Source organism: Protopterus annectens, chromosome 16.part0, assembly GCF_019279795.1.
Source record: "Protopterus annectens isolate FY-2018-M chromosome 16.part0, PAN1.0, whole genome shotgun sequence".
Classification (NCBI taxonomy): domain Eukaryota; kingdom Metazoa; phylum Chordata; order Ceratodontiformes; family Protopteridae; genus Protopterus; species Protopterus annectens.
The window spans coordinates 622,632,013-622,654,033 of NC_056750.1; the positions used below are offsets into that span (position 1 = coordinate 622,632,013).

Genomic DNA, 22,021 nt, shown 5'->3' on the forward strand with positions numbered 1-22,021 from the left:
ATTAAACAATCATCCAGGTATGGGTATATTTGAATATTTCTTTTCCTGCAAAATGCAATGACTGGGGTTAGGCACTTTGTGAATACCCTGGGAGCAGTAGATAAGCCAAAGGGCAGTGCAAAAAACTGGTAGTGATTGTAGCCTGCTTTGAAGCGCAGGTATCTTCTGCAAGATTCCCTGATTGGGATGTGCAGGTATGCCTCCTTTAAATCGAGTGTTACCATCCAGGCATCTTTTCCTAGGATAGGAAGCAACTGGTAAAGAGTCAGCATCTTGAATTTTGGAATCACCAATAAGGTGTTTAGAATTGGCAGGTCCAGAATAGGATGCCAAGAATTGTCTTTTCTGGGTACCAGGAAAATTCTTGAGTAGAAACCTTTTCCTTTTTCCTCTTCTGGTACAGTTTGAATAGCCTTTATGTTTAAAAGAGAAAGTATTTGCTTTTGTGCTTCTGCCCACTGAATTGGAGGAAGATATGGCCAACCTTTTGGCGTTGGTAACGTGTGGAAATGAAATCTGTATCCTTGGGACACTATATTTAAAACCCATTTGTCCTGGGTAATGAGTTCCCAATTTTCGGCCTGCAGACCAATCTTTCCCCCTAAAGGAGCATTCAGTTGAGAAGTGCTTGGAAGTTGAAAAATCAAGTCATTGAGACAGTTTTCCATAGGGGGGAGTCTTACTACTCCCAGATTTGGAAGCGGAAGCCCCCACTGCTTAGTCTTGTGCATACCCTGGGACTGAAACCTGGGGTTCCTGCTGTGTCTGGGTTTGGCTTGAGAAGACAAGGAAGGGTCCGGAAAGGACCAATTCTTAGAGGGCCAATGCCTGCTAAATCTTGGAGGCTGAGGCTAAACAGTGAAGAAATCTTAGTTTGCACAGATTTAGCTTTATCTTGCTCTAAGTTTGTTAGATAGTTATGTAATTGAGCTTCCTCCCTTTGTTAATGTATTGTACTAGCATTTTTTTTTGTTACTAAATTCTCTTGGAGCTTATCTCCCCGGGCCTCTACTGAAAATGGACATATATCCAGTTAGACTAGCCCGGTCAACAAATGTAAAATAAATGTAAAATAAATAAAATAAATAAATAAATTATCCATCTTTTTAAGAACTTCCTCAGCTATGTTGCCAAACATGCGGTCCTGATTTAAGGGAGCAACCAACAGTTTAGCTTTAACATGATCAGGCAAAGATAGCTCCTTAAGCCAAGCATGCCTTCTGAGTACAGACCCAGTGACAGCAGCCCTGCAAGAGGCCTCTAAAGAATCAAACCCACACTGCACAGTATGTTTTCCAACCTGTTCAGCAGAATGCATTAAATCTTGTAATTCCTTATTTTTAGCACAGTCAGGAATCAACATCATTTTCTGTTTTAGCAATCCAATAATGTGTTGTTGATACTTTAACATATGAAACTGACAGTTTAAGGCCTTAATGGCCAAGGTTGTAGAAGTGTAAACCTTCTTACCCCATCTATCCAGCGCCCTCTCTATCAGAGGGGGTAGGGTTTTTGGCAAGAGAAGCCTTAATGCCCTTGGGTCCCTGTGAAATAGTCTCTGGATCCGCAATAGGATTTTTAAAAAGGAACTTGTGAGAGTCAAGAACCCTGTAATATCTGTCAGGTTTCCTGGGAGCAGGAGGCAAAGAATCAGGGGCCAAACTAGATTCCAAGAGGGCATCATCAGCAATGTCTAGTACAGGAGGTATAGCTAACGGCCTATGCTGAGGCAGGAGTAAGAAATCCCTAAGCCTCTTTTTTGAATCAGAAAAATCCTGGCTTTCCCAGTGGAAATGCTCTCGAAGAGTGTGTAAGGTTTCACCAAAGGAAAATCCTCTGGAGGGGAAGCAGAGGAAATACGAGTCCTCTGCATCAGAATCCTCATAAGTAAATAAGGGTAAATCCAGATCATCAGAAGAATCAGAATCCTCGTCAGAAGATTCATAAACAAACTCAGTGCTAGGTCTCTTGGAAGAGGGAGGATGGCTTCCCCTGATTAAAGTTATAAGGTCTTCAGCCATTCTTATAATTTGTTTTTTAAGCATAGAGGCCTGAACATGTGGCCTGGGTGTCGGTTTTCTAGGCAAGGTTCGAGGTTTAGGCCTTGAAGAAGAAGGAGGTGTCGGTTTAATATTCAAGTCCGTAGGCCTGAATACACCCTCAGAAGCTGGTGCCTGCACAGCGGCTCCGGACCCATCCAAGGTAGAGAAACGCGCAGGTTCTAGAGTTGAAGCATCTCGTGGAATACCGGACTCCGAATGGGTCTCAGTAGAGGCCTGCGAATCAGAAGTAGAGGGTATCAGGGGCTGCGAAAGCACCTCACTGAGTACCGGCGAACTGGCGACTGGCTTAAGAGAAGAGTCGTCGGCAGCTTTGGACCTAGACGGTCTGTCTCTGTCTTTATCTTTGCAATTTTTCAGAATACCGGTAGTCGAATGGCTTACCAACGACATTTCAGGATAATTGAACCGCGAACTGAAATATTTAGAGGCGAAACTATACCGACGATGGATAGTAAGTTGTTTAAATAAGGCACAAAAATGACAGCAAGGTACGTCATAGTCAGGGCCTAGGCAAGGAATACAGTACAAGTGAAAATCTTTGTGAGGTATTTGGTTTCCACAAGTAATGCAATTATTAACTTTTACTGACATTGGTAAGGAGCAAGAAAAAGTTTCCCCAATGGGGTACTTAGCTTTAGTTGAAGACTTCGGTTCTGAAACTTGAAAACAAAAATTTCAGGAGTCGGCTGACCGGCACTTGCGAACTGCTTCTGCTTTGGGCACCGCACGGCAAGAAAGACTAATGTAATGGCATCAGCTGCATGTTTTATACTCCTGACGACCTGACGTCATGGAAGAAGGGACAGCAACCAATGCAGGAACCAAGACTTTGTTAATCTGGCCGACTGAGGGCTACTGCAAGCAGACAACCCAAAAGTGATGACTGCAACAGTGAAACACGAAGAACATCTGGACAGCTAGATCCCAAATCTAAAAAGCTAGTCTGCACAGGAGATAAGATTTAATCTCCCCTGCTTGTTGATATACCACATCACTGTGGTATTGTCTGCAAAGACTTTGAGGGGCCCTGGAAGGAAAAGAGAATGAAAAGCCTGAAGAATCAGAAGAGCTCTCATCTTTGATACTGATGTGGTCCTTCATTTGTCGAAAAGACAAAAGGCTCTGCACTTTCAGAGGCGCCCCCCCATCCCACATCAGAGGCATCTGTAAAAAGTGCCTGAGAGGGGACTGGAGGTTGAAAAGGAAGCCCTGGATTGAGAGACAATGCTTTCTCATATGAAGCTTGGCCAGAGGAAGCATGGGGATGGAGGAAACCATGTATCCCAGAGCTTTTAGAAAGTCCCTGACTGTAATTGAGTCCAGAGGAAGAAAGGATTGAACGAAATAAAAACCTTGGGAGGAGGCAGAGATGCCAGCATTGGAACAGTCTGGAGTGTGCACCCTAGAAAAACATGATCCTGAGAAGGAGTAAGGAATGATTTTTGGAAATGCACTACAAATCCTAGGCTTTGCAGGAAACAAATAGCAAAGTGAAGATGCTAAAGTAAAACTTCTGCAGAAGAGGCCTGAATGAGAAGGTCGTCAGAAGTATGACATTTGGTGAAGACTCCTGGAGCAGTAGAGAGGTCAAAATGCAAAGCAGAGAAATGAAAATGCAAGGAAGCAACAGAGAAATGTAAAAACTTCCTGAAAAGGGATATGGAGATAGGCATCCTAGAGATCCGGGGAAACTAGAAAAGCCTGAAGAAGAACATGAGGAAACCAGGTTTGAAGGGATAGCATCTGAAAGGAAGGAAACTTCAGAAAATTGTTTAGCTGAGAGAGATGTACCTTCTTTCCTGGAGACTAAAAACATTCTGGAGTAAAACCCCTTCTCCCTTTGAGAAGTTGGAACTTCTTGAATTGTTCCTTGAGAAAACAGGCCCCGAAACACCTCTGGAAATAAGGGCAGCTGTTCTTGAGGAAGCTGAGGAATGCCCCAAAAGGAAGGAAGAGATTTCCAAAATATATAACACCCCTGGTGAATTATGAATAGAACCGAACAATCTTGAGTGATTTTTAACTAAATAGGAAGGGACAGGGAAAGAAAGAGAGAAAGGAATGTGACTGAGACGAGAGGGGCAAGGATAGTCATACAACACCTGGCTTGTCTGGAAAAGGAGAGTTCTGAGCTGAAGGAGTTTGAGAACACTTAAAGGGAGGTGCCCTTCTACCACCCTTCTTACGTTTGAGTAGAGGGGAAAACTGTCTGTGGACAAAAGCACGTTTATTAGGGTAATCCCTCTGACACTTAGGATCAGGTGAAACAAAAAAATATATACATTTCTAACCCTGTAAAGCCTTACCCGTTTCCTGAAGAGACTTAAACAGCTCAGCAGCAGCACCAAAAAGATGTTGGTTATCTACAGGAACATATACCAGCTTAGCCTTAATATCATCAGGCAAAGACTGGAGTCAAAGCCAGGAATACCTCCTCATCACAGACCCAAAAGCAGCAGCTTCTTAAGATGAGGCATTCATCTGTATCATAGCTGCATTTAATAGAAAGGTGAGCAACCTAAGAAGATGTCCTTAGTAAAGAAAGAGCTGAAGTCTTCCCCTCAGTATCAGAAAGATCTGAAATAACCTGACAGGCCTAAGACAGAGGAGCTAAAATGTACCTGGTCTTGTCGGTCTGGTAGTTTATAGCTCTAAAGGCCAAGGGAGAAGTATACACTTTCTTATCCAACCTCTCCATAGTGCTGCTGTCCTTGTCAGAGGGTTGCAGCTTGGTAGAATGCAAAAGCTTAGACAGCTTATCCAAAGCAACAGAAACAACAAAAGGGTCAGCAGAGGGCCACCTATAAATGAATTTGCAATCCTCAGGTACCTTATAAAACCTATTAGGTTTTTAGGAGTAGAGCCTAGAGAGTCAGGAACCTGAAAAGCTGTAGAAAAAGCATCCAACAAGGCAGGAGGAACAGGACGGACAGCAGAGAGCTTAGCAGACTCCATTTGAAGAAGCTGATAGTACCTCTTCTGGACATCAGAGACCTTAGTGCAATCCCATGAAAAAAAAAAAAAACTCCATCATTATGTGAGACTGTATCACCAAAAGAAATCACCTCAAAAGTACAATCAGGACTAAAACAGTCCTACTCCTCAGAGCCATAATCCAAAGGACAGGGAATCTGAGAATAGGCCAAGGATTCTTCATTAGAATCCATATCCTCATCAGGTAAAACCTGCTCCCTAGGCGTCTTAAGAGGGTAGAAGACCAAGGGGGGCTTCAAAGCCATAAAGGCATTAAACAGACCTTGTGTAGGATTTTGCTGTTAACTTTGAGGATCTCTAGGAGAAGAAGAAAGGTGCTAAGTTTTTTGCTTCTTTTTCAAGGGGACGTCAGCCCTAAAGATCTTAGAAGGATCAGATATCTGATGACACTCTATAAGTGCAACAGGAATCTCTTCTCTGACTAAGATTTGAAGAACACCTCTCAGCCATGGTTCCCCCCCAAACATCCAAAGCGGATGTCTGCAAGGCCTTCAGGGATGTGCAAGAAGCCAGATCCATGTCAGCCTCCAAAACAGTCGCAGCAGAGGAATCTGACTGAGAAACCGGGTGGTGGTTGCGGCTTTCGCTAACCTTGAAAGAGACGTCCATTGGAGGTGGAAGAGCCGAAGAATCTGACTGTGCTTTCTCAGTCTTCTTCACAGAAGGCTGACCATCGGGGCAGGAAGAATCCTCCATAGTGCTCTTAGCCAACAATTTAAGATGTTGGTTTTCTAAGTAGACTGCTAAAGAGCAGAGATGACTACACAAGGTTTTTGGAACAAACTCCTGCCAAACTGGACAAGGGGTATGGTCATGAGAGGCACCTAAACAAAACTAACACTGCTCATGATGATCCTTATGGGGAATCCGTCTCCCAAACTGGCATTTCCCCTTTCAGAATGACATGAAACCAGCAACCACAAAATAAAAGTAGATAAGAAGGAAAAAACAACAACAACAAAAAAAAAAGCAGCAGGACACTTACTTGAAAAGCGTCTAGGTAACCAGCAGACGCATGAGCACTCAGAATGATGATTAAAGATGGCATTCAGACTGGCAACAAAAGTTCTCAGGATGGCACATCTGTACATCACCTTTATGCCCTATGCTGTGCACAGGGAGCATATGAGTGACATATGGCATCCTTATTACAACCTAAAAGCTTTGGTATACCTGTCGGATGTTGGTCTGCCCTTGGCAGGGGATCCCTATTGTATAGAATACTGCAACAGTCATACGGAAGGACATCTACCAAGGACTCATCTCTGTAATATTTGCAAATGGTGAACAAAAATAAACAGCAGCCACAGTAAATCAATAGGAGAACAGTAGTGTCCACACAGCGGTAGACAAGATGCCTTAACACTAAAATGACAACACACAGTTAATAAAACAATCTGAATTCCATAAAATGAAGTCTGTGTGTAACAGGTGTTAAACCTGGTAGCTTACTTACATCTGTCGAGATAGCACTGTTTAATAAAAATTCAGTTAGTCTCTGCCAACTCTCTTGCATTCCTGAGAATGTATGCCACTATCTGACAGACAGCTGCAGTGTACAGAAGGATCAGTGGCAAGCTGTGTAACAAGTACAATTACAATAATGTGTAAATAAATGACTTACTTTTTACCAAGAGATGCAAGTCCATAAAGAACCCCTGTTGCAAATGCAATTCCATTGCCAAGAACAGTAGTGAATGTTGCACTGAGTATGATGGGAAAGAGTGCCATCCTGAGGTGGAAAAAAAAACAAATAAACAGGATTATCACACTTACACACTCTGTACTGCACTGTACTTGAAAAGCACAATGAGACTGCTTCACCTCCTACAGCAATACACATTTTACATTAGCTACATTCCAGTGCTTTCTAACACATCAGAGTATGGCTCCTAAATAAGAAGTTATGTACCTCCCATAACGTTCCATGTTAGTTGTCTTCTCTCGCCTTCTTTCTTGCTTGATGGGTTCGGAGCCGATCCTCGGCTCCGACTCGGCACTAGCTAAGCTCGAGAGTCACTTTTACCAGCTCGAGGCAGCCCCATATCCCATGATGCAAGGCGGTAAGTACCCAGATCTCGTTTGATGACAAAGGGCAATAACACCAAGCATAAAAACACTTCCAAAAGGAAGAAAGAAACTTACAGGATGGAAGAAGGACCAGGTCTGAATGGTCTTCAGCATAATAATTTCTTAGAAAGGTCTGTCCAGGCCTGGGGGAAGGAGGAGGTCGCAAGAAAGAAGGCGAGAAGACAACTAACATGGAACGTTATGGTAGGTACATAACTTAATGTTAAGTTGTCAATCTCGCCTTCATTCTTGCTTGATGGGACCGCCCCTAGCACCTCTATCCTGGGTGGCTCAATGGAACAGACTCTTGAGGACTGTAGAGCCAAAACTGGCTCTGTCCCTGGAGGCCAAGTCCAATTTGTAGTGGGAAACAAAAGTATGAGGAGTGGCCCAAGTGGCCGCTGCACAAATAGTGTCTAAAGGAAGTCTAGCTTGAAAGGCTGTAGAAGTAGCTAAGCTCCTAGTTGAATGTGCTTTAGGTTTTGAGCACAGCTGTTTCCCCTGAGCAGATAAATTTCAGAGATGACCAAGAAAGCCATCTAGACAAGGTCACTTTAGAAACAGGAAGGCCTTTCCTATTATCCGCATAGGAAACAAAAAGTTGACCAGATTTCCTAAATTTTTTGTTCTGTCCAAATAATATCTGAGTTGACGGTGGACATCAAGATAATGTAATTTCTGTTCGGCTCTGTCTGAATAGTTTGGGAAAAATACAGGGAGATCAATGGATTGATTCAAATTGGTTTTTGAGGCGACCTTAGGCAGAAAGGTCGGATTAGTTCTCAATGATACTCTGTCTTTGTGAAAACCAAATAGGGGGTCGAACCGATAGAGCATGAAGTTCAGACACCCTCCTGGCCGATGTAATAGCCACTAGGAATAAAGTTTTCCAAGAAAGAAATTTCAAGGAACAAGAAACAGCTGGCTCAAGGGGAAGAATCAAGGATGTCAGCACTAAATTTAGATCCCACTGAGGAGGAGGATTCCTGATTGGAGGCTTTAGTAGGAAAATTCCTTTCAAAAGGCCCTGCAGAGCCTATGGGACATAATATTGTGATCTGCGATCCCGACATGAAAGTTCGAGATAGCAGCCAATTGAACTCTGACTGTGGAAGAAGAGGAGCCTGCATGAAAAATCTCTGCTAAGAAGTCCAGGACTGCCTGAACAGGGGCAGTGAAAGGATCAATACTCTTGGCCTTAGCCCAATAAGAGAAACGTTTCCATTTGCTTGCATAAATCCTCCTGGTAGAGGATTTTAAAGAAGCTACTATGATGTCTCTAACTGGGTTAGAGATCAAAGGAAGCCTGGCTAAGGAAGGAAGTGGAGCAACCATGCTGTGAGGTTGAGAGAGGGGATAGATCGGTGCAGCTGACCGGATTGGTGAGTCAGAAGATCTGGCACTGGGTCCAGATGCCACGGCTGCACCAAAAGGTGACGATGGAGGAACGGGAACCAAACTTGTCGAGGCCAGTAAGGGGCAATGAGAATCAATTTGGCTCTCAAAACGGTAGCTTTCTGGATAACTTGAGGGATCAGAGGAAAAGGAGGGAAGGCATAAAGAAGTCCCTGGGGCCAATCCTGGGTCAGAGCGTCTCTGGGGGGATGGCCTGGAAGAGGGAAGAGAGAGAAGAAGTCTGGGCATTTGCTGTTTTGGGAGTAGCAAAAGATCGCAACATGGACGACCCCATTCCAGAAAAATCTCTTCCGCTATAGATTGCTTGAGAGACCACTCGTGAGGCATGAGAATAGCTCTGCTCAATCTGTCCGCTACAATGTTGGTTTTCCCAGGGATATGCGCTGCTACCAGAAACCGATGAGAGGAGATCGCCCATTGCCATAGTCTGAGCGCTTCTCGACACAAGGGGTAGGACTTGGTTCCGCCCTGTTTGTTGATATACCAAACTACAGACATGTTGTCTGTGTGGACTGCAATTGTCCCTACGGGAAGAAAGTCGCTGAGGGCTTGCAACGTTAAAAGCACCGCCTCATCTCCAGGACATTTATGTGCAGGTGGTACTCGAACGGCTGCCACGCCCCATGAACCATCCTGCCCTGATAATGACCCCCCACCCGATCAGGAGGCATCCGTGGTGACAGTGGCTATCGGGATGGGGGTACAAAGTGTCTGCCTTGGTGAATCTGAGGAGATGTGATCCACCAAGCAAGATGATCTTTGCAAGTCTGTGTCACCAGAATCTGGTGATGCATTGGAAGTTGTTGGTACGACCACTGTGTGAACAGCATCCACTGAAGAAGGCATGTAGAAGCGAGCCAGGGAAGAAGAGTAATGGCCGCAGCCATGAGGCCTAATACCTTTAGAACCATTCTGGCCTGTACTTTCTTGTTGGCTAGAATGATCCTGACATGACTTTGAATGTCTGAAACTCTTTGATCTGTAAGGGTAGCTGACATCCGAACAGTGTTTAAGTTTGCGCCTATGAAAGTAATAGACTGGCAGGGCGATAAGGATGATTTTTCGAAGTTTATTGAGATGCCCAAAAGAGTACAAAGCTTTATTGTGTAATCTCTGGCTTGAATAAGCTGATGCCTGGTGGTGGCTGAAAGGAGCCAGTCGTCGAGATACGGAAACACCTGGAATCCTTGACGTCTCAGGTGAGCCGTGACCACTGCCATACATTTGGTGAACACTCTGGGGGCTGTAGTGAGACCAAAGGGCAGGGCTCTGAACTGGAAATGACTGGACCCCAGCCAAAAGCGGAGAAATCTCCTGGAGCGTCTGTGAATTTTGATGTGATAGTACGCATCCTGAATATCTATTGAGCACATCCAGTTGTCCTTCTGTAAGAAGGGCAGAATTGACTGAAGGGTGACCATTCGGAATCTTGTCTTCCTCACAGACTTGTTGAGTCTGCTGAGATCCAATATTGGTCTCCAGTCTCCGCCTTTTGGGGACCAAAAAGAACCTTGAGTAGATTCCGGGCTCTGAATGGTCTGTTGTAACTGGCTGAATGGCTCTTTTTTGCAGTAGTTTTGAGACTTCTAACTCTGCAATTTCCCTTAGACCGGGTGGTACATCTGGAAGGGAATTTGAGGGGAAAGGACTTTCCTCGAAAGGAATTATGTAACCCTTGGATATGATCGACTGTACCCATCTGTCTTGAGTGAGGGAATGCCAGGCTTCTGGGTACAGTGATGGTAGAGTTGAAGGAGGAACTGCAACGGGGTGTGGACCAATTGTCGTCTGTTGAGACGGACTATGTAACATTTGGGCCAGTGCCTGTGACTTAAGTAATCTACTGACCACTCTCTCTAAGTCATGGTCAGAAAGCCTGGATGACCTTGAAGATCGGCTCCGATGGCTCCGTTCCGAGAGGAGAGGTGAAGCCGGAGCCGAAAGTATCGGCTCCAAGGAAGGAGACCTCGACCTCTTCCTCGAAGGAGCCATCGGAACCGATGAAACTATTGAACCTGTCGGAGCCGACAACTTATCGGAGCCGACAGGTAGCCTCGATGCATCGGCTCCAGCCGGAGCCGATACAGCCACAAAAGTAACGGTGTCGGAGCCGATCGGAGCCGACACCGATGCCTGTGCCACATGGTGGTCGGAACCGACGGGAGCCAACACGGAAGTGGTCGATACAGAATCGGCACCGATAGCCATCGGTGCCGAAGGCTTAGTTAAGCCAGAATCGGCTCCAGCCAGAGCCGATCTCGACTCAGAACGAGTCGGAGCCGAGGCCGCAGGCTTTGACACAGAAGCCTGGGCCTTGGAAGACTTGGCAGTCTTGGATGGAGCCGACTTAGTCGGAGAGCCCTCCGCTTAAGAAGGCCCCTGAGTATTAATTTATTTTTCCTGCAGGACTCTCTGGCTGAAAGAATGACATATAGCACAGGAGTCCTGCAGGTGAAGAGGCCCCAGGTAATAGGCAAGAAGTGTGACCGTCTGTCAGAGACATCTTCTGACAGCACGAGTCACACTTCTTAAAGCCTGAGACCCTTTCTTTTGACATGGTGTAACACAACACACACACACACCAGTCAAAGAATTTAAATTAAATATACCAAAAAGGTATCACTAGAAACACACACACACACCCTAACAGGGGGGGGGGGATGGGATGGGTAAAGTTTGACTAAAAAAATAAGAAGAGACAGGGAATTTTCTGTCAGAAAATGTTTAAAACTAAAAAAAAACTAATAATTAAAGGGTTTTTTGTTAAAAGGGGCTAAAATAGCAAAGTAGCAAATCACTTACCAGGAGCTGGTAAAAGGAGGACCTCATCAGCGAAGCGGCAAACGAGATCTGGGTACTTACCGCCTTGCATCATGGGATATGGGGCTGCCTCGAGCTGGTAAAAGTGACTCTCGAGCTTAGCTAGTGCCGAGTCGGAGCCGAGGATCGGCTCCGAACCCATCAAGCAAGAATGAAGGCGAGATTGACAACTTAACATCAAGAAGGGTTATCTCTATTTCTGCTCCTAAGGATGAGAAATAAATTTCAGTACTTTAAGTACCAGAAGCAAAGAAACTTTAGCTACATATGAATTATTCTCAACAAAAGCCTGTAGTGCACCTCAAGTTAAACAACCAAACAAAACTCTATAAAGCTCAATGATAGCTGCATGAGTGAAGGACAATGCAAGAATTACCACAATAACTTTGTTACTAAACACATCGGTAAGTGCTTTCATTTCCTGTCACTAAAGAACTGAGACTTCATCACACTTAATTGAATTGTGCTAATTTTTAATCATTTTAAAAAGGAAAGAACAATCCCGTGACACAAAATTCAAAAATCAGAGAACAATCCGTTCTAAAAATAACTCAAAATATTGAGTTAAACTGTAAATTCAACTGTATGTTTATGAAAAGTACAGTTGTGCACACTTACCATAAATGCAGATGTTCGAGTATATTCACTGTTGCAGTCATTACATTTGGGTAATCTGATGGCAGGTTTCCCTCAGTCGGCCTGAATAACAAAGTCTTGGGTCTTGCGTCAGCTGCTGTCTCTTCTTCCATGACGTCAGGTCGTCAGGGGTATAAAACATGCAGCCAACGTCATTTTATTCAGTTTTTCTTGCCCTAGATGTCAGGTGCTCCCCAAATGAGGAGCAAAATTAAGAAATATATATATAAATTCACTTTTAGCAACACAACTTTACCTTCATCTAATAGCAAATACACCACAAAGGCTTTAGTATATAGTGAAGGAAAGAAAAGGTACAGAAAAGGGGGATGGCGGGTGGGTAACCTGGACTTTAACAGTGAATACACTCTAACATCTACATTTATGGTAAGTGTTTCACTATTGCAGTCATTACATTTGGGTAGAATCCCAAATCTATGGATGGGAGGATGGAGATAAACAGCATTAAGAGCGGCTATAAGGCCCTGCAGAACTGCAGTGGCAAAGCCTGCCCTGGATTTGGAGAAGAGAGGCAAATGATAATGCTTTTGAAGGTATGAACAGAGCTCCAAGAAGCAGCCTCTAGAATGTCTTTGGTCGGAACCCCTCTGAGAAAAGCTGCTGAGGTAGAGGCAGCCCTGGTGGAATGAGATCTGATCCCCTTGGGCACAGGTTTACCATGGTACAGGCAGCAGAAACGAATGCAGTGGCTTATCCACTTAGAAATAGTCTGCTTTGATATAGCCTTCCCCTCTGACCTTGCAGCGAATGCTACCAGTAGTTGCTCAGACTTTCTTAGAGATATGGTCCTGTTCAAGTAGAATCTTAGTTGTCTGTGTACGTCCAATGAATGCAGAATCCGCTCCCCCTTGTTCTGCAGATTTGGGTAAAAAGTTGGCAGGTGAATTGTCTGGTTAAGAGCCACACTGGATACCACCTTAGGCATAAAAGAAGGAATGGTCCTGAGGGACACCCTGTCCGGGTAAAATGTAATAAAAGGCTCCACAGCCATGAGAGCCTGTAGTTCTGAAACCCTTCTTGCTGAAGTGACTGCCAAGAGAAAAGCTGTTTTCCAGGATGGAAATTTTACTTCCGCAGTAGCTGCTGGTTCAAAAGGAGACAGGGTGAGTTTTTCCAGCACAAAATTGAGGTCCCATGCAGGAGTTGGAGATCTTCTTGGAGGCCTTAAAATTTTGGCCCCTCTAAGATACTGTTTAAGCAGAGGATGAGAAAAGAGGGGAGACTGTGTTGTAATGAGCCGAGATGGCAGAGGCATGGATTTTTATTGAAGAAAAAGATAGGCCCTTGTCAAGCATCTCAGTCAAATATTGTAAAATCTGAGGAATATTGGGCTTTGCTGTGTCTGTTCTTTGTGCTTGGTTCCAAGCACAGAATCTCTTCCATTTATCAGCATAAGAATTTCTAATACTAGGCCTTCTGGCTTCCAAAATGACATCCATCACAGATTTACTGAGAGGTGTTGTTTGAATAATTAAATGATCAGCCATGCTGCAAGGTTCAGATTCTGGAGCTGAGTGTGCAGAATTTGATTGCTCTGCTGACAGTGTAGATGAGGTATGAGGCAAGTACCAATGGGGGAGTTGAGACATATTCCTTAGAAGTGGGTACCAGTGTTGTCGAGGTCAGTCCAGAGCAACTAGGATCATTTTTGGTTTTTCCTGTCTGACTTTTAGTAAGACCTTGGAGAGAAGAGGCAGAGGGGGAAAGGCATAGACTGATCGGTTTTTCCAATTGAAGGATAGGGCGTCCACTTTCCATGCTTTTTTGTGATGAATTCTTGTGCAGAATTTGTCCAGCTGATAATTTTGGGGAGAGGCAAATAGATCTATGTCTGGGCTCCCCCATTTCCATGTTAACATGCTGAAGATTTGTGGATCCAGTTTCCATTCGTGTAGGTCCACAGGATTTCTACCTAGGTTGTCTGCCAAAGTATTTTGTTTTCCTGGCAGGAATTGAGCTTGAAGATGTACTTGGTAAGTCAAAGCCATGTTCCACAATGCCATGGCTAGTCTGCAAAGGGGGTAGGAATGTGTACCCCCCTGCTTGTTTATGTACCACATAACCGTGGTGTTGTCCGTCTTTAACAGTAGTTGTCCTGGATGAAGTAAGTCCTTGAAGGCTGTCAGAGCATTCTGAACAGCTAGCATTTCTTTCTGGTTGATATGCAGATGCATTTGTTTTGGGCTACATTTGGCCTGAATGCATCACCCCGCCAAGTGGGCCCCCCAAGCATAGCCTGATGCATCTGTAGTTAGGGTTTGGGTGGCAGGGGGTAGAGTGAATGACAGTCCCTTGTTTTGGTGACATGTCTCCGCCCACCAAAGAAACTTCTGTTGTAGGCAAGGAATGAGAGGTATCATTGTTTCCAGACTGTGACAATGTTGGCTTCATAAACCTTTTTAGGTTAACATTGAAGTTTCCTCATATGCAGTCTTGTATATGGAATTAGTAGAATGCAGGATGCCATGAACCCCAAAGCCTGCAGAATTGGTCTTGCAGATAACTGGGTTTTTGTTGCCATTTGTTTGAAGTATATTGTCAGTTGCCTTTGTCTGTCTGGCGTAAGGTAAGCCATCTGGGCAGTTGAATTCAGGCTTGCACCCAGGAATGTAATTATTTGAGAGGGTACCAGTTGGGATTTCTTTTCGTTTATTGTGTACCCCAGGCATGTTAGAAGCCTTTTTACAAACGCTAGATGTTGAAGAAGAGTGTCCTTGTCCTCTGCTTGAATGAGACAGTCATCCAGATAAGGATAAATTGGTATACCTCTTTGTCTGCAGAATGCAATTACTGGTGCCAGGCACTTTGTAAAGACCCTGGGCGCAGTAGATAAGCCAAGGGGCAGTGCAGAGAATTGGTAATGCAAAACACCTGTCTTGAAGCGAAGGTATCTTCTGCATGATTCCCTTACTGGGATATGTAGGTATGCCTCTTTTAAGTCTAGAGTCACTAACCAAGCGTTTCTGCCCAGCATAGGCAGTAGCTGTTGTAAAGTCAGCATTTTGAATTTTGGAATGTCCAGGAACGTGTTCAAAATCGATAAATTCTGTATTGGACGGCAAGAATCGTCTTTTCTGGGTACCAGGAAAAGTCTTGAATAAAAACCTTGTCCTTTTTCCTTTTCTGGTACTGGTTGAATAGCCCCCATATCCATGAGGGACATAACTTGTTTCTGAGCCTCTGCCCACTGATTCTGTGGCAGATCTGGCCATCCGTTTGGAATTGGCAAAGTATGGAAATGAAATCTGTACCCCTGGGATACTATGTTCAATACCCACTTATCCTGGGTAATTAACTGCCAATTTTTTGCATGAAGTGCTAGTTTTCCCTCCCAGGGGGCTGCCAAAAGATAAGTGCTTGGTGATGGTAGAGGAAAGTCATTGAGACTGCTTACTGTAGGGTTGTCCTCTGATTCCTCCAGATTTGGAGGTGGAGGCACCCCATTGCTTTGACCTGTAAGAACCCTGTGATTGGTATCTGGAGCCTTCTGAGTGCCTGGATTTGCCTTGACTGGCTCTGTTGGACACAGGAAAGGAACAAATTTTAGTAGGCCAGTGCCTGCTGAACCTGGGTGGCTGCACTTGCAAGAAATCTTTTACAGTTTGCATAGATTTAGCTTTGTCTTCCATTTTCCTTAAAACCTCTGCCTTATTACCAAAGAGAGTGTCATGCTGCAAGGGGGCATCCAACAATTTAGCTTTAACATGATCAGGCAGATTTTGCTCCTTGAGCCAGGCATGCCATCTAATCACAGATCCAGTAACTGCAGCCCTGCAAGAGGCCTCCAAGGAATCAAAACCACATTGCAAAGTATGCTTTCCAACCTGTTCTGCTGAATGCAATAATTCCTGTAATTCTTTATTTTCCACACAATCAGAAATCAACATAATTTTCTGTTTCAGTAGACCCATAACATGCTGTTGATATTTAAGCATATGAAACTGGCAGTTTAGGGCTCTGATTATCAAGGTAGCAGACATATAAACCTTCTTTCCCCATCTATCCAGCACCCTGGAATCTCTATCAGAGGGGGTAGGATTTTTGGCTGTAGAGGCCTTAACAACCTTGGGACCCTGTGAAATAGTCTCAAAATTTGTGGGAGTCAGGAACCCTGTATTATCTGTCTGGCTTACTAGGAAACGGAGGTAGGGAATTCTGAGCCATGCTTGATTCCGAAAACACATAATCAACAATGTCTAATACAGGAGGTATAGCCAAAGGCCTATGCTGAGGAAGAAGACGGAAATCCCTAAGCCTCTTTTTAGATTCAGAGAAGTCCTGACTCTCCTAGTGAAAATGTTCTCTTAAAGTATGCAAAGTTTCTCCAAAAGAGTAACCCTCAGGAGGAGATGCAGATGGAATGGATTCCTCTGCATCAAAATCCTCATAGGGTGGAATGGAAAATTCCTGATCAGAAGAGGAATCAGAAGAAATGGAAATCTGATCTGAAGATTCATAATCAGCGTCTTGCCTAGGCCTCTTAGCAAGGGGGGGTTTGGGAACCCCTGATCAAGGTAATTAAGTCCTCAGCCACTTTGATCATCTGTTTTTAGGCATAGAGGCCTGAGCACGTGGCTCATGCGTCTGTTATTTTAGACATAGAAGATGCTTTAGACCTTGTTTTTGAGGCTGGCGTTGGTTTTATTTAAAAATGTTGAGTGCCTGCTCATTGGCTCCGGACCCATCCAAGGGAGAGACATCCACGGGTTCAATACTCTGAGAATCTCGCGGCATACCAGACTCCGCATGGGTCCCGGTAGAGGCCTGTGACTCAAAAGTAGCGGGTATCAGGGGCTGCGAAAGCACCTCACTGAGTACCGGCGACTGGTTTAGGAGAAGCTTCGTTGGCGGTTTTGGACCTCAACGGTCTGTCTCTGTCTTTTTCTTTGCATTTTTTGCGAACTCCGGTAGGATTACTAACTGACAACATTTCAGGAAAATTAAATCTTGATCCAAAATATTTAGAAGCAAAACTATACCGACGCTTAATAGTGTGTTGGTTAAATCTAGCACAAAACCGACAGCAAGGCACGTTATGATCTGGGCCTAGGCAAGGAATACAGTATAAATGAAAATCCTTATGAGGTATTTGCTTCCCACAAGTAATGCAATTATTAACTTTTACCGACATCGGTAAGGAGCAAGAAAAGGTTTCCCCAATGGGGTACTTCGCTTTAGTTTGAAGACTTCGGTTCTGAAACTCGAATGCGAAAATTTTAGGAGTCGGCCGACCGGCACTTGTGAACTGCTTCTTCTTTCGGCACCACGCAGCAAGAAAGACTGAATATAATGGCGTTGGCTGCATGTTTTATACCCCTGACATCATGGAAGAAGAGACAGCAACCGACGCAGGACCCAAGACTTTGTTATTCAGGCCAACTGAGCGCAACCTGCCAGCAGATTACCCAAATGTAATGACTGCAACGGTGAAGCACAAAGAACATCAATATTTCGCTCTTAATGATGTTTTGCTTTCGACTTTTCCCAGTTAGGGGTCGCCACAGCAAAACTGCTAATGATTGGCAGTAGATTTTCATTGTGCCGAGGTGTCAGCTCAACGTCCAACCTTCAACGAAGGCACACCCATTCACGCATGTCTTTCGAACACAGTTTTCCCTAAATTAAAAACTTGAAAAATCTGTCCTTGAATTCAAACCTAGTGGAGTACAAGTGCTAGTGATTAAACTGCTTGAGAGAGATGCTGACAAGGCAAAGCTATAAAAATAAGCCAAAGCCATGCCTGTGTCACACACACCATCATTATTTGAAACTCAACTGACAACATGAAAGTTCATAGGTTGGTACTAGGCTATTGGCCCTAGGGCCTATACAAGCCTAACCATAACAATTCCCTGGCTATTTCTTCCCACAATATTTACTTCCCTGGACCCCTGTCTAGCAGGGCGACTGATGTGATCCCCGGGGTGGATTTCCTATCTCCCATCCAATTGTCAAGGTTCTTTTTGAAGAGGGACAAAGAGGTGCTCTGCTTGACATGTATGGGCAGTCTATTCCAGAGTCTGGGGAGTCTCTGGGTCAGGAATCTATCCATCCAGCATGTTTTGTTTATTGTGATGACAAGGTTTAGATCCCTGGAGTATGTGGCTCTGAGGGATTGGGATTTCTTTAAGTGTAGCATGTCCAACAGCTCTGGGTTTGACATGGCAGTGTATGTTAAGCAGAGATCGCCTCTGATTAGACGACATGTGACAGAGTATAGCTGGAGTTTTTTTAGACGGTCAGCATAGGACAACAGCTTTAGGCCTGTGATTCTTTTAGTGAGGTATTTCTGCGGCCTTTCCAGTTGTTGCACACGTCTTGAGAGGTACATACCAAATGGGGTGTTGTATTCTATAATGGGTCTAATGATGGATGAGTACAGTGGAAAAATGACCTCCTTTACTCTGGATGAAAAGCCCTTAGTGATAAGGTGTGCCACATAGAAGGATTTCCTGACTGTTGTGGTGATGTGGTTATCGAAGGTGAGACAACTGTCCACCTGTGTCCCCAAATGTCTTATCACACTTTCAGTGTTTAGTGTACTGCCACCTATGTGGTAATTTATGAGTAAATGTTTTTTTCCCCAAAAGGGATAACTATACATTTCTTGGCACTGAGCTTGAGCCCATGGCTCTGGCACCAAGCATCTGTTTCTGTAAGGCCCTTTTTTAGAATATCCACATCACTTGGGGATTCAGTAATGGCTCCCAGTTTGCAGTCATCTGCGAACTTTGTTAGCCAGAGTTCCTTAATGTTGGCCTGTACTTCAGAGAAGTAGATGCCAAACAAGAGCGGTCCCAGGACTGAACCCTGAGGTACTCCACTTGTCACTTGTCTGGAGCTGGATTTGGAGTCGGCTACTTTTACAGTGTGGGTTCTGTCAGTAAGCCAGTCGGCAACCCATTGAGTGACGTAGGGATTAATGCCCAGCTTAGTAAGTTTATCTATGATTCCAAAGTAGGGGATAGTGTCAAAGGCTTTGGTGAGGTCCAGGTAGGCTGTGTGGATTGCCTTACGCTTGTCCACAGCTCTGGAGACTGATTCGAAGAAGTCAGTCAGGTCAGGTTCAGGAGACAAGATCGGCCCTTCACAAACCCAAACTAGGTGGGGGTCCAGTGTTTGAAGGTTGCCAATGTCTTTGTTTATAATTTCTATGATAATACTTTCCATGGCCTTGCAGATCAGGCTCGTCAGACTGATGGGATGGTAGTTCCCAGGATCCAAGGTGGATTCCCCCCTTGTGGAGTGGGATAACTGTAGCTGTGCACCACTCAGTGGGCACGAAGCCTGAGGTGAGGCTATGATTAAACATGACACTTAGGTGAGGTGGCAGTTCATTTTGTAGTTCATGTAGTACACAGCCCAGGATGTCATCTGGTCCCATGGATGCTGTATTCTTAGCTTTGGAGAGTGCGGCTTTTAACTGTGTGGTCATTATTACCGGAATTTGGCAATCTTTCGGTACTGAAATGGGCCCTTTAGGGGGTGAGAGGGGGGTGAAGTTAGCACTGAATTGATCTGCCAGGATATTGGCAATATCCTTGGGATCAGTATATTTAATGCCATTCTGTTGTAGCTCAGAGCAGATCTGAGCATTGCCATTTAGAATGTTGACATAGCTATAGAATGCTTGTGATTATCTTTGGAATCTTTGGCAATTTTATTTTCGTAACTAGCTTTGGGGGATTTTATGAGGGATTTCCGCTTCTTACTGAGGCTGGTAAGGGAGTTTTTTGCATCCTGGGATTTTCCTCTTTTCTGCAACAGTTTCTTCCTTTTGTTGTAAAGTTTGTTTATGGCAGGGGACCGCCAGATTGGCTTCCTTTTTTTTGGAGGAGAGCGTCTTGGTTCTATTTGAGATGGCACAATTCATGCATGAGTGGATGTGTTCATACAGTGTGCCTTAGTGTAGGATTCAGCAACTGAACTTTCAGTTCTCGTCTGATGGGTGTCATGAAGTTTGTCAATTCTGACTTGAGTAGCAAGAAGTTGGCTTTGAAGAAGTTTTTTTTACAGAGGTTTCCTTACTGGGGGGTGGGGGAGGGATGTGATGTCAAGGGTGATTAGCTTATGGTCAGAACTGACCAATGAGGGGGTGACCATAGGTGTGGAGTATTGATTTCCCATGTTGGTAATGACCAGGTCTAGGATATTGGAGCCCCTGGTAGGACTATGGTTTTAGTTGATCCACGGCATTGGAATTTATGAATTCCAAGAACCATTGGGCAAAGGTGTTGGTACACAAGTATTTTTCCCAGTTAATGGCAGGGTAGTTGAAATCACCCAGTATTAGGGTATTTGTATCTTAATATTTTCCAGTATGATTAGAAAGGTGTAGTGAGAATCTTGGGGAATGGTGGGGGATCTGTAGCAAGCTACAATTTGGACTGCAGTCTTACTTAGTGTTAGTTGCACCTGGGGAATTTCAGACGCATTGTGTTGGGTAACTATCCTGGTGGTGTGAATATCCTTGGTGAATATGGACACTCCTCCACCTTTAGTGTTTCGGTCCTGGTTTGGTGGCCAAAAAGTGTCCTAAGAGTTGTAGCCTGGTACTGCAGGGGTGCTCTCTGGTGCCTTGTACCAGATCTCAGTTACTGCACAGATATCGATGTTTTCCATTTTTAGGAGTGCCTCGAGAGAGTGCATTTTGAGGTTTAGACTTGTAGCATTGAGTAGCATTACCTTCAGATTTTGCATGCTTGTACCGGTTACAGTGGTGGTTTTTGTCCTTTGAACTTTGCCTAAAAAAGGCACTATAGGGGTGGCAAGAGCCTTAGCCAGTAACCTGAATCCCAGGGGTGACAGGTGCAGACCATCTCTGGCAAAGCATCGTGGCCTGTTTATCATGTCGTCCCAGGCAGACAGATACTAGATCCTCTTTGAATGACACCAGAAGCTTAGCCAGTTGTTGAAGTCAATCATTTTGTCCTTATACTGTGGTATCATTCTGGGCGAAGGCAGGATGCTACTCATGGCTAGGGTCATACTTGCCTGGGCCACATGATCCGAGAGCTCTTCCATGTCTCTTTTCATGTGGTCCAGCGAAGTATGTCTCAAGTTATTCACTCCAACATGGACAATGACAGAGTCATATTTATACTTGTTGTGGAGTGACTTGAGTGCATGCGTTATGTGGCGGATCCTGGCACCTGACAGGCAGCTTGATTGTAATTTTCCTCCTTGTTCAGCCTGGTGAGTGGGACATCAGTGTGCCTGATTACAGAGTCACCTATAACTAAAGTGTTGGGTATGTTGTCTTGCCTTAGGGGCTGTTGTTGGGTGGCACAGTGGTGTTGTGAGCTATGTGACACTTTGGTTGTGATAGGTGTTTGTTTGCGTTTCAGCTTTGGAGGTCCTTGTTGCTTGGGCGGGTTACTGTTAAGAGCCTCCGCATATGAGGGTTCAGTGTTGCTATGTGAGGGTGTTGGTGGTGTGGGTTTTGAAGGACTATGTGTTGCTTGAGGTGTAGTGTGGGTGTTAACCTTCTCCTCTTGATTGTCTAGCACAATCTTGGGTGGAGAGCGCTTTGCTTCCAGTTTGGCTATGTAAGTGCATCTCTCGCAAGTTGTAGTGTTGGGTGGTAGGAGAAGAGGGCTGTCTGTGTACATGAGTCAATTTCTGCATTGCCCCAGTATGCCCAGATTCACCAGGTGGACAGGAGAAATAACCGGAAGCTGACCCTTGGACATTCCTGGTTTGGTGCTTTTTTTTTCTAAAGTACAAGAGCTGTTTTCCCTTACCTTAGCAAGGTACTTTGCAATTATAGGCTGTTTAGTGCCTACAATTAATTTCTCCTTATTAACAAGGAGAGTTGAGTGCTTGTATCAGTTTAAGGCTTCTTAGTGTTTTCCAGCAGGTTTTAGAGCAAGTGCTATTCACAGGGATGCTTAAAGGTAAGATGAAAAAAATGGTTTATCCTAAACACTGCAATGTGCACTACAGGAGTTAGATGTGAAAGTAGGTAACTTAAGTTTTACCTGTCTAAAAAGTTAAGTTTT

The 22,021-nt window shown here is 44.4% G+C and overlaps 1 protein-coding gene across 1 annotated transcript in view; it reads right to left on the minus strand.

Annotated features, from left to right (window-relative positions):
- The window catches only part of CACFD1 (calcium channel flower domain containing 1), a 523,250-nt gene that overhangs the window by 110,487 nt on the left and 390,742 nt on the right, over nucleotides 1–22,021 (minus strand). The window contains exon 4 of the mRNA XM_044058223.1: nucleotides 6,682–6,789. Within this exon, the coding sequence (XP_043914158.1) occupies nucleotides 6,682–6,789 (108 nt within the window). The remainder of the gene's footprint in view (nucleotides 1–6,681; nucleotides 6,790–22,021) is intronic.